General features: G+C 38.3%; 1 protein-coding gene across 1 annotated transcript in view; it reads left to right on the top strand.

Moving 5' to 3' along the window:
* synpo2 (synaptopodin 2) overlaps positions 1–12169 on the top strand; it is a 142673-nt gene that overhangs the window by 87040 nt on the left and 43464 nt on the right. The window contains exon 2 of the mRNA XM_003221811.4: positions 9072–9223. Within this exon, the coding sequence (XP_003221859.3) occupies positions 9072–9223 (152 nt within the window). The remainder of the gene's footprint in view (positions 1–9071; positions 9224–12169) is intronic.

Here is a 12169-nt window from a genome sequence, read left to right on the forward strand (position 1 = left end):
AACTCCAAATATTCAGTAACTTACAAATTTCAGCATTTATAAATAGAGTTTTGACTTCCAAAGAAATGTGCACACAGCGAGAACAACTATACTTCAGTTAACGAAGTACAGAAATATCTTAATTAAGGAACCACATGTGTTCCAAGTACAATCCCTTTAATGGAACATTTGGTACCAGAAGCAAATATAACATGGACAGAACAAGAATAGATTGAATAGCATTTCAACACAATTCTGTCAACTTTTTATTCAAACTAACAATATGCAAATGTGAAATGAAACAGCTAGATCAGGTAAGCCTTGTATCAATAACTGAAAACATTTTTTAGAAACCAAGGAAAACTTTTTACAAAATGATTTTGTTTTTCACCAGCTTCCACTTTTCATATAATCTCCATTTTGGTGGTGAAACATATAGATCTATAGGGTTTTACACTGTCAGAATGAAACTGAAAGAGGGGAACAGAGCAGCCTCCTCCAACATGTTGCTCTGCCTCCTCACATGCATGGGCTGGCAGACCGGCTGGCCTCAGCAAATCTGGCTCCTTCATGGGGTCTTTCAAACTGCCCTCCTGCACCTTAAGCCTGCTTGGCAACAGCTGGGGCCTCTATCTGTTTTGCTGTTTGTGCATGCTCTGTAAGGGATTCTGCAGGCAGCTGCTGTTTACCTTGTCTTTTGCAGGTCAGCTGCCACAGTTTCTGTAGGATAAATTAGAAGAGAATTGCCTTTTACAGCTCAAGCTTTATATCAAACAGCCTGACAGCGAAAATCTGTTTTTCCAATCTTCTGTCACCATCTTTCCAATGCCATCTGCTACTAAAAATAATGCTTCTATTTGTTACACAGAGAAAGAAAAGGAAAAGGAGGGGGTTGTATAAGCGTAAAAGGACTTTATAAAAAGAAGCTTCACAGTGTTAGATTTGTTAGTGGGGATATACCTGTACTTCCAAGTAGTATAATCCCAGAGAGCAGACTTTAGAAGTTCCTTGGATTGCCATGGAGTCGTTTTTTGAGTTTATTTATTTATTTACATCACTCACCATAGGGACTCAGGGCGGCTTACAACAGTCGGCAATTTACATTGCCCAGAACACATTCAATAAAGCAATAACAAAATCAATAAACATTACAACAATACCACATCAATTAAAAAGTCTATTAAACTCTATTAAAACATGAATTGTAAAATTTTAAAATGCATATGTAGTTAGATTTGTCCACTGGCACCTTTCACGTACGCCTTGATTCAAGCCATATCACCTCAGATATTTACTCCTCGAACGCTTGAACACATAGCCACATCTTCACTGCTTCCCTAAAACCTAGGAGAGTCGGGGTTTGTCGAACACTACTGGGGAGGGCATTCCACAGCCGGGGAACCACTACTGAGAAGGCCCTGTCTTTTCTTATTTCACTCCTGTAATGGGTTTTGTAATACACGCACCTCCCCTATTTATTATTGGGTTTTTTTCATATCTCTGTGTCTGTATATATGTATAAAGATGTCTATCAGTATGTATCTTATGATATGTAATCTGTATAGTGTCAAAATCAGCAGAGGGTTCAAGTTCAGGGAGAATAAGTCTTTGTAAAGAGTGTAGGAAGGGCTGGGTAGGAAGTATTCAGATTCTGTTCCCTCCCTCTATATAGTTCTAAGCAGCAGGTGGCACACTACTGGGCTTGTGTGAGGAGGCACACTGTGTGTATATTACGGGACGCATCTTTCTGCACTGGCTGTGCCCTCTGCTCTAGGGGAAAGGGAAGGGAGACTTCTGAATGTTCCAACAGGCAGCTGCTGTCTAGACATATTCAGCAAAAGGTTTTTCAAGAGTGGAGAAACTGATAATTGAAAACCATAATGGATTTATTTAAAAGCTGACAATCTTTTTAAATCATTGGCAAAAATGTATTTAATGGTCACGTTTAAAATGTTTTAGGTGCTAATTACTAAACACAGTGTGGCTAGTATAGTGGGTTAACAGGACGTCAATGTGGAGTTTTGTTTAGTCTGTGAAATTCAAACCAGCCTTCGATAAGTGGGTCATCTATAGACTGAGTCACATCAAGATTGCAAACTCTTACATTCCCCCTTCACATGCTAGATGTCTCCATTTATCACAAACCATAAATCATGTTTCATTATCCTCCTCCTCCCCTGGCAATTGTTATGTTAACTTAAAGCAGTGGTTCCCAACCTTTGGGCCTCCAAGTGTTTTGGACTTCAGCTCCCATAGTTCCTAACAGCTGGTACGCTGGCTGGAATTTCTGGGAGTTAAAGTCCAAAACACCTGGAAGCCCAAAGGTTGGGAACCACTGACTTAAGGACTCAGACTACTCAAATGCTACCAAAAATTAGCAGCAAAGGACACTGTAAATAACCCAATAGAAGAGTCTTAGCTATTGTGAACAAAGACAAAGGGAATTGAATTCCAATTGTTAAAAGAATTTCCCAAAGACTTAAGGGATGTTCCCAAGAGAGCATAGATGTTTACATATTTCTCCAAGGAGAAGAGACACACAGCATACCACTCCATATTTGTAAATGTTTATCATTTCTACAAGGAACAAAAAAGGCTATGTAGGGGGCAGGGAGCACTTTGGTATTTTCCAAATGAGTGCCTAGTATTTTAAACAGCACAGATGAATGGTCCACAGCTATGCCAAGGATTACTTATTGATGGTTGCCTTTATGGCAATTGTGCCTTTTACAGTCTCTTAAAAGGGCAGCAACATTAAAGGAAAACAAATGAGTGTCTAGGAATTGTATATGCCACCAACCTGAAGTGTGTCTTTCTGTTAATTAAGCCAGTTATAAACACATCTCAGCACCAATCCCACCCAAAATCTATTATGAGATAATCCCTTTTCATTTTAGATCTCTGCATGCATTTCTGGAAAGATCTTATAAAAGTTACGTTTTGAACTATAAATTCCATAATCCACCTAACAATGAGGAAAGTGATAATCTTGGCAGGAAATGCCGGTAATTTTAATTGAAAAATTACTTTTCTGGACTCTTCTAACACTCCCTTTTTATCTGTTTCTCATTTGCGAAGATGTCCTTATCTGCTCATATGTTGGCTAACCTAATCTAGTTGTTATGTATCTGCCGGGGTAATGACACTGCTTATTTCAGAATATTATATTATTTTATAGACTGTGTGAACTGTAAAAGAATGTAAGGATCTTATGTTAGCCCTGGAACTCATAAAACACCAGCAATTCATCATCTTGCTTGTGCCTGCAAGGATTAGCTGCCAGTTCCAACAATGTAAGAGTCTATTTATGGCCTCTAGTGCTTTACGTGACTTCGGTCATAGATACCCTTCCCAGACCTCTTTCTTCTAGCCATGCAATTTGAGATAATCCAGGGAATGTAAACTTGTTTTAATTCGTGGAACATTTGTGTTTGGACTAAAAACACAAGGGATACATTTCACCCTTGAAAATCAATAGGAGGACTGCTTCCTCCATCTTTTGAATCCACTACTTTGGAGCTGGTTTGATTGCAGCTTCAGATCATGGAATCTGGGAAGAAAATTCCAGAAAACTAGTTTATAATTATATTTATATAGCTGTACTTTTTAAAATTTCACCTTTATTTCAATATATTTATGAACCATTTCAGTGATAGAGAATGGGGGATGCCTGGCTCGACAGCAGTACATGTGAAAAAGATCTTGGAGTTGTCACGGACAACAAGTTAAACATGAGCCAGCAATGTTGTACAGCAGCTTAAAAAGCCAATGGAATTTTAACTTACATAAATAGGAGTATAGTGTCTAAATCCAGGAAAGTCATGCTACCCTTCTATTCTGCATTGGTCAGACTACGCCTGGAATCACACTGTGTCCAATTCTGGGCACTGCAACTGAAGGGAGATATTAACAAGCTGGAAGGTGTCCAGAGGAGGGCAACTAAAATGATCAAAGGTCTGGAGAACAAGCCCTATGAGGAGTGGATTAAAGAGCTAGGCATGTTTAACCTCCAGAAGAGAAGGCTGAGAGGAGACATGATGGCCATGTATAAATACATGAAGGGAAGTCATGGGGAGGAGGGAGCAAGCTTGTTTTCTGCTGCCCTGGAGGCTAGGACACAAAACAGCATCTTCAAACTACAAGAAAGGAGATTCCACCTGAATATCAGGAAAAACTTCCTCACTGTGAGAGCTGTTCAGCAGTGGAACTCTCTGCCTCAGAGTATAGTGGAGGCTCCTCCTTTGGAGGCTTTTAAGCAAAGGCTGGATGGTCATCTGTTGGGGGTGCTTTGAATGCAATTTTCCTGCTTCTTGGCAGGGGGTTGGACTGGATGGCCCATGAGGTCTTTTGCAAATCTATGATTCTATGAAATGTCAATATTTTCCCCCTGCTTTTATTAAACTGGAACTGAAATCCCTTATATAACTGAAATCCCTTTTAAATCTTGTTTTAATGATAAAATGAAGGAAAAGACATGACACATTTAAAGGAAAGGACTCTGTTCTGGTTTGGAAGTGATCCTATTAAGACAGTCAAGATTTCCCACATTTGGGTTCTTATCTGCCCTTGCAGTCTGAATGTGTGTCTTTCCCAAACGCAGAATGCTTGTTTGTTTTTGAAATCGCCAGTGAGTTCCCTTAAAAGGGAAATGTATTGAGAGGGACTTTCTTTTCTCTCTAAGCAGACTAAAGACCCAGGCCTCCTTACATCTTCGATAACAGCTGAGTTCTCTGTGAGTCAAGAGTCTGGGTTTTAAAGTTATTTTTAATGCAGCTCAGTATGACTCAGGCAGCATGAGTGGTGAATCTCAGGGGGACAGAAGGTGTCACATTCGGAAGAATACATTTTTTGGTCATCTCAGAACTCTCTTGAATTTTGCATTAATTTGATAAAGAACCAAAGCCTACTTTATGCAGGCAGCAGAATGAAAATGCATATTAATTACATACACTTATGTACAGCACCACTTAAGAATTAACATTTCAGAATGTATTTTGTCCCTGGTGTTATGGATTACTTTGGACACAGTGAGCTTTAGATATAAAAGTAATTTTACAAATACAGCCTCATCTTGTACAGCCTAAAAAGCAATTCTATCAGTTCCAGGATTGGGGTGAGGATTCGAGAGCATTGACCGCAAAGGAGAATTTTTTTCTCCCAAAATGAAGATTTCCTTGAATTTTAAGCATTGCAGATAGCGAGATAGTGAAAATTGTTTCCATCTAGAAAATTGTTTTATTCTAGTGGTAATTTCAATCCCATTCATTTACTTATGCCTCAACTGTATTTCTCAGTTAATGTTTTAAGTTATTGCAATGCTAAATCTTGAAGCTTGGGTGAAGATTTCATTGGGGGATTTTTATTTGGTTGGCACTGCTTGCATGTTTCTCTCCCTTATAGCCCATCTGAGCTATTCTACCACCACATAATTCTTTGATCTCATTCTGCTCCATTGGTTGACCAAATGTTGGAAGCTATGGTTCCAAACGAGACTTATTGTTCAGTTGCCCTGCCTCATTTTACCAGGGAGTTCATTTCCTTCTAGGTGAAAATCTGACTGGATCTCTCAGCCTTTTTAAAAAATATGGAAAGGGCCTCAATACAGAATAGTTGTATAATGCTCTTGGATTTCTATTGCTAAGAGCTGTCATCCTGGAAAGATTCAAAGTGAATGTCCCAGTCAGTCCAAATATTCTGATGTGAAAGAGAGACTGAAAGTGAATATACACTGTAGAATTAATGCAGTTTGACATCCCTTTAACTTCTGTGACTCAGTGTTGTGCAATCATGAGAGTCTGGTGACACCCTTTGGCAGAGAAGGCTAAAGTCCTTCAAAAACTACAAATCCCAGGATTCCGTAGGATTGAGATATGGTAATTAATTGTGGTGTCAAACTGAATTAATTCTACAGTGTAGATTCACCCTGAGTCTTAGGACGTATTTGTGAAAGTGGGGTTGTTGTATGTCTTTTGGGCTGTGTGGCCATGTTCCAGAAGTATTCTCTCCTGACGTTTCGCCCACATCTATGGCAGGCATCCTCAGAGGTTGTGAGGTATGGATAAACTAAGTAAGGAAAGGAAAGAATATATATCTGTGTAGAGTCCAGGGTGTGGCAAGAGTCCTTTGTCACTGGGAAGCCAGCATTAATGTTTCAGTTAATCACCCTAATTAGCATTGGAAAAGTTTTTGTCTCTTACCTGGGGGCATCCTCTGTCCTCTGCCCTCAGAGTGTTGGTTCCCATCTACTGTTTTGATTTTAGAGTTTTGTAATACTGGTAGCCAGATTTTGTTCATTTTCATGGTTTCTTCCTTTCTGTTGAAGTTGTCCACATGCTTGTGGATTTCAATGGCTTCTCTGTGTAGTCTGACATGATAGTTGTTGGAATGGTCCAGCATTTCTGTGTTCTCAAATAATATACTGTGTCCAGGCTGGTTCATCAAGTGCTCTGCTATGGTTGATTTCTCTGGTTGAATTAGTCTGCAGTGTCTTTCATGTTCTTTGACTCTTGTTTGGGTGCTGCGTTTGGTGGTCCCTATGTATACTTGTCCACAGCTGCATGGTATCCGGTAGACTCCTGCAGAGGAGTGAAAGTGTTTTATACCACAAATCTGCCCTATGAATTTTGGCCAAGAAATTTCCCATGGTCGTCTTCAAGGCCTGTTAGAAGAAAAAGTGAAGGAACAATTTGTGTGCCTTAAGAAGTATATGCAAGGCATGGGCTGGAGAAATTAAACTATTTATGTCCACATTCCTCTTATTAAATCAGTTTTTAGCCAAAACATTTTATTATTTATTATGTTTATTTATACCCTGCTTTTTCTCACCCCAAGGAGACATTTGTTCATATGAGTATTTCTAAAAGATGGTGGAGAAAGCAAATAAAGAAAAAGGGAGGGAGGGAGAGAGGGAGGACATTCTTCCAAATCACTTTTGGACAGCACTCTGATTTCCAGTGCGATATCACTAAGCCATGTGCCAACTCTTTCCCAAGAGAACTGAACAAATGCTTCTTTAGGTCAAAAATCTACTATTATTGTTATTATCATCCTGCTTTTCTCACAAAATCGGGACTCAATTGAGCATTTAAATGGAATCCATGTATTCACAATATTAGAAAACAAACATTCAGTTGAACAAGAGCATGTGCTGAGTTTTTAAAGATTAACTTAAGAACTGGAAAACCCCTTTGGGGAGGGGTGGCACACCAAGTGTCAAAATACATTCTGACACTTCTGGGCAGGGTTTGGTATGTCTCTATATGATTTGGCTCATAAGTACATTACAACTGAATCTGTCTGTCATTTCTATCAGCTGCTTCAGTCAAAGCCAGGGCTGCCCCGAGACATTTTTCTGCCTGGGGCAAAAGACAACATGATGTCAGCAGCCCAGTCCACATAAGAAGCCAACTGGACTGGCAACTGAATATTACTTTAACATTGAAGACAAGTTAAATCTTCCACAATAATATCTACAAAAGCAGACTTGGGCTCCCAAAGTTTGTGGGAACCTAAAAGATGTATGAAAGAAAAGTTATTTATACAACGTATAGACTTTTATAGCTATCATGATCAAACTTGCCAGATGTATTTTATTTATTTATTTATTTATTTATTTATTTGCAGTATTTATATTCCGCCCTTCTCACCCCGAAGGGGACTCAGGGTGGATCACATTACACATATAAGGTAAACATTCAATGCCATAACATAGAACAGAGACAGAGACAAACGTGGGCACGGGCAGGCCTCAAACTCATGACCTCTTGGTCAGAGTGATTTGTTGCAGCTGGCTGCTAACCAGCCTGCACCACAGCCCGGCCTGTATAGGACAGATTTACAACCGCAAACCTGCCAAGTTTCAAACCATTTCACTAATCTACTAATTTTGGGGAATTTTTTAAAGTTTTTACAAATAACATTTAAAAAAAATACAAGAAGGGTTTCTGAGATTTGAAGTCCAAACCAGTGCACGCCACAAGAGGGGAGGAGAATGGACAGAACCAGGACCTTATTGGCTGGGAAATGTGATGCAGCAAGTGTGGCTGCATTCTCCACTCAGCCCCATCACAATCCCCCACTGCTACAGAGAGGTTGCTGCTGGTGCTTGCAAAACAAACAGTCAGAATACTAATTTGAAAAGTAAGTCCAAATCAACAAAACTTTCCCAAATTTTTAGCCAACAGATTAGACCGTCAATTTTTCAATCCGGGAAGGCTCCAAAAGGGTCCTTCCATGTCGGTTTCTGGTGAATCAGTCAACAGAATCTCATCCACCCCTAGTTCATAGCATCCATCATATCCTCAATGGTTTCCAAAACATTAAAATCTTTTAGCTCTCATAAAAATGAAAGTTAACAACGTATTTGCTTATTTGGGCTGTTATATTAATTACATGGATCTTTTAACTGATTCTATTTTAATAGAGGTTGTTTTATCCAATTTATATACCTGGTTTATGTAATGTTATTATTGTTTTCATGTTGATGTATTTTATGTATTTTATGTATGGCATCTTTGTGTGCCATTTTGTAAATTATCTCGAGTCTCTGTGGGAGATGGTGGTGGAGTATAAATAAATAAATTATTATTATTATTATTATTATTATTATTATTATTATTATTATTATTATTATTGGGGCCCCTGGTGGCACAGTGTGTTAAAGTGCTGAGCTGCTGAACTTGCGGACCAAAAGGTGCCAGGTTCCAATCCCAGGAGCGGAATGAGCACCCACTGTTAGCCCCAGCTCCTGCCAATCTAGCAGTTCGAAAATATGCAAATGTGAGTAGATCAATAGGTATCGCTCCGGCAGGAAGGCAATGGTGCTCCATGCAATCATGCTGGCCACATGACCTTGGAGGTGTCTATGGACAACGCCGGCTCTTCGGCTTAGAAATGGAGATGAGCACCAAACCCCAGAGTCGGTCACGACTGGACTTAACGTCAGGGGAAACCTTTACCATTATTATTATTATTATTATTATTATTATTATTATTATTATTATTATTTGGTATGATTAGAAACATTGTTTCAGAGATTTTAACTTTTGTACTTTTTCCCCAGAATGGACTCAATTGTATTGTTGTTGTTTTAGATTCGTAACAAAAGCAAAGCATCCAATGCTGGGTTATGTGAAGGGGATGAGGTTGTATCTATCAATGGCAACCCTTGTGCGGATTTGACCTATTCTGAAGTTATTACCCTGATGGAAGGCCTGGCTGACACTTTACAGATGCTTATTAAGAGGTAAAGTAAAATGGATGTTTGTCACATATTCTGCTATATTAATGTTATTTTCTCACAATTAACAGTGGGTCCTTGGCATTTGCTGGAGTTCGGTCCCAGCACCCTCTATCAATAACAAAGTATATGGGTGCTCAAGTCCCTTTAAATGCAATGGCATAGTACAATGGAATCCTGTATATAAAATGAAAAAAAGTTTGCTTTTTTATTTAAAATAAAAACATTTTCAAGCCATGGATGGTAGAATCCCTGGATGATTAGTCCATTGATACAAAGATCAAACTTTATTTCTGCATTATTGTTACTTCTTTGTAGAAAAGCCTTGAACTTTGCATGTTACTGTATTTTTTATTTTTTATACTAAATGCTACCAGAGATTGTCCTTTAAAACACAGTCCTTACCTCAACTCATGACATTAAATGAAAACAAAATGCAATAAGGTTGATTTCATGAAAATTATATAGCAGCATAATGTTGAATTGTAAATAATAATAATAATTCAGCTGAAAAAATAATTTAAGGAACTCATTAATTTGAAAACTACTTATGAAAAAGCAACCCCAAAAATGATGTTTCTGTGTGTGTTTGGAAACTAGTAGTCCTGGAGCTGTATATACGGTATGTTCAAATATACTTAATCTGAACTTTTCAAGATGTCATAGGCCAAAACTAGTATTTTTAACTGGACTCCAAAATGTGCTGTCAACAGGAACAACTGATAAACCAGTTTGTGTTTTCCATTCATTTGACTTACAATAAATGAGCTGCTACGTTCTATCATGGCTTCTGAAACTCTGATATCGATAGAGCAGTGAATCCATCCCAGGCTTTCTCTGACTTTAATTGAGCTATCCAAGATGATGGCTCAATTGAAGTGGTTCAGTACCTTGGAGAGCTCTGTTGCAGTCTGAATTAAAACCTGGCATGCATTTGCTGTCCCACTGGCATTGGAGCCATTACACACCTCTATGTTCTGAACTAGTTAATTTTTTTCCAAACTGACTTCATAGGCAGTCTTTTGTGGAGCAAATTACAAATGTTTATTAAAACATTTGTTTTGTTTTTACTACTTCACTCACCACAATGCCTGTTTTTATGAGGGCATGTATGAGAAAGTGCACACTTCCTTCCATGAATTAAACTTTCTTTGATTAGAACATTGACTTGCAACACTTAATCCACTGAGTCTATTGAATCATGCTACTTCTGCATAAACCAGTAGAGGGTTTTAGTGGTAAAATAATATTGGATGATATTCATTACAGAACTATCAGAGCAATCATGATAGTGTTCATTTAATGCATAAACAATGCCACCATGGTTGAGGAATTGTATCTGTGCGATCAGATCAAAAATTAGTATTTTTCTATATATAAATAATGGAATTTGGGTGTTGACTTTGGCTTTTGTAGTTGATATTGCTATTGTAATAGTACTGTTATAAGCAAAGATGGCTGATTCAGCCCAACACAGTTCAAATGATTCTGTGTTGATTCTTTTTGTGGCTGAAGGTGAAGAGAGAGTAAATCAAAAGAATCTGAGTACATCCACAGGCAGAGAACCTTTCAAGGGGGAATTTCTTTCTCCCTCTCTTTCTCTTCCATCCTGTACACACTCAAACCCAGACACCAAGCTACCAATAAAGGATAACATTTATCTGGCTTGCTCCCAGGCTTCCTTCCTACAAGGAAATGTTTACAGATTCATAGTTTATATCTATGGAGAACCAGCAATGATTGTCCAAATATTCCAACTTGATAGAAAACAGCTACAGTCCAGAACTTCATAAATTAAGATGTTTGACCTTCTGGGAACTTCAGCTGTGCTTCATTAGATGTTATAGATTGGTCTTTGGTCCAAATATTGTTTCCAGCAAGTAGTATAGATGTCAGTGATTGTGAGGAATCTTTAGGCAGTATGGAGTAATGTATATTTTCCTCCTTTGTCAACATATATTGGTTCTTCTAGACAGTAAATATGCCACGAGGCTGCAGTGTTTATTACAGTAGGTCTTAAGGTTTAAAAAAGTATGTAAATAATGTTTTTGTTATCGCAGTGTTCTTTCACACTACATAGTTATAACATTATAGTTCCATTTTAACTGCCATGGCTGTGTAACCCTTTGAATCCTGGGTTTTGTACTTTGATGAGACACTAGAGTTCTCTATCATGGAATTACCTGCCTAATCTCAATGTTTTATTATATGAAACCATGGCAGTTTTCTTGGCAGGATTTATTCAGAGAGGGTTTGCCACTGCTTTCCTCTAAAAATGAAAGCATATGATTGGCACAAGGTCAGAGAAATGGAGAATTGAGGTGCATTTGGAAATCTTGTATAAATTCAATGGATGTTTATGCTCAAAATGAGCATGGATTGACCAGTCTTTGCCAATTTCCCCAACATCTACCATCTAACTATAAACTATGGGGTGAAGAAATTATGTCTGCATCCTATAGTTTATATTTTAAATGTTTATTTTAGCTGAATAATCTCTGAACAAAGTTACAATGCAGCCTTTGTTTGGATTGGTTGAAGGGAGTCAATAAATGTGGCCTGTAGTTAGTTACCCGTTCTATACAGGACGTAATGGGTTAGACACTCAGGCTAAGGGATTTGTAAGGGATCAGTGAAAAGTTTTATTAGAGACAGTTGGGGAGCGACTGATGTGAGTTAGTGACAGTTAGCTAAAGAGACGTTGCCCAAAGGGAAGAGAAAAGGAAATCTCATGGAAACTGCTTTCAGGCAGAGGACTGCGTATAGATGGTTACAGGAATCAATTGTTTTTTGGTTCTAGTGGCATATAGGAGAAGCAAGTCTATGGAAAAGGCTATTGAGAATTGATTTAGCTGGTGATGATTTTGGTGCTTATTAGCCACAACTAAGGTTATTTGACCAAGTATATTTAAGCCATTTCAACATGATAGTTGAAGAGAAACATAGAATTCC

This window comes from Anolis carolinensis, chromosome 5 (assembly GCF_035594765.1).
Source record: "Anolis carolinensis isolate JA03-04 chromosome 5, rAnoCar3.1.pri, whole genome shotgun sequence".
Lineage (NCBI taxonomy): Eukaryota > Metazoa > Chordata > Lepidosauria > Squamata > Dactyloidae > Anolis > Anolis carolinensis.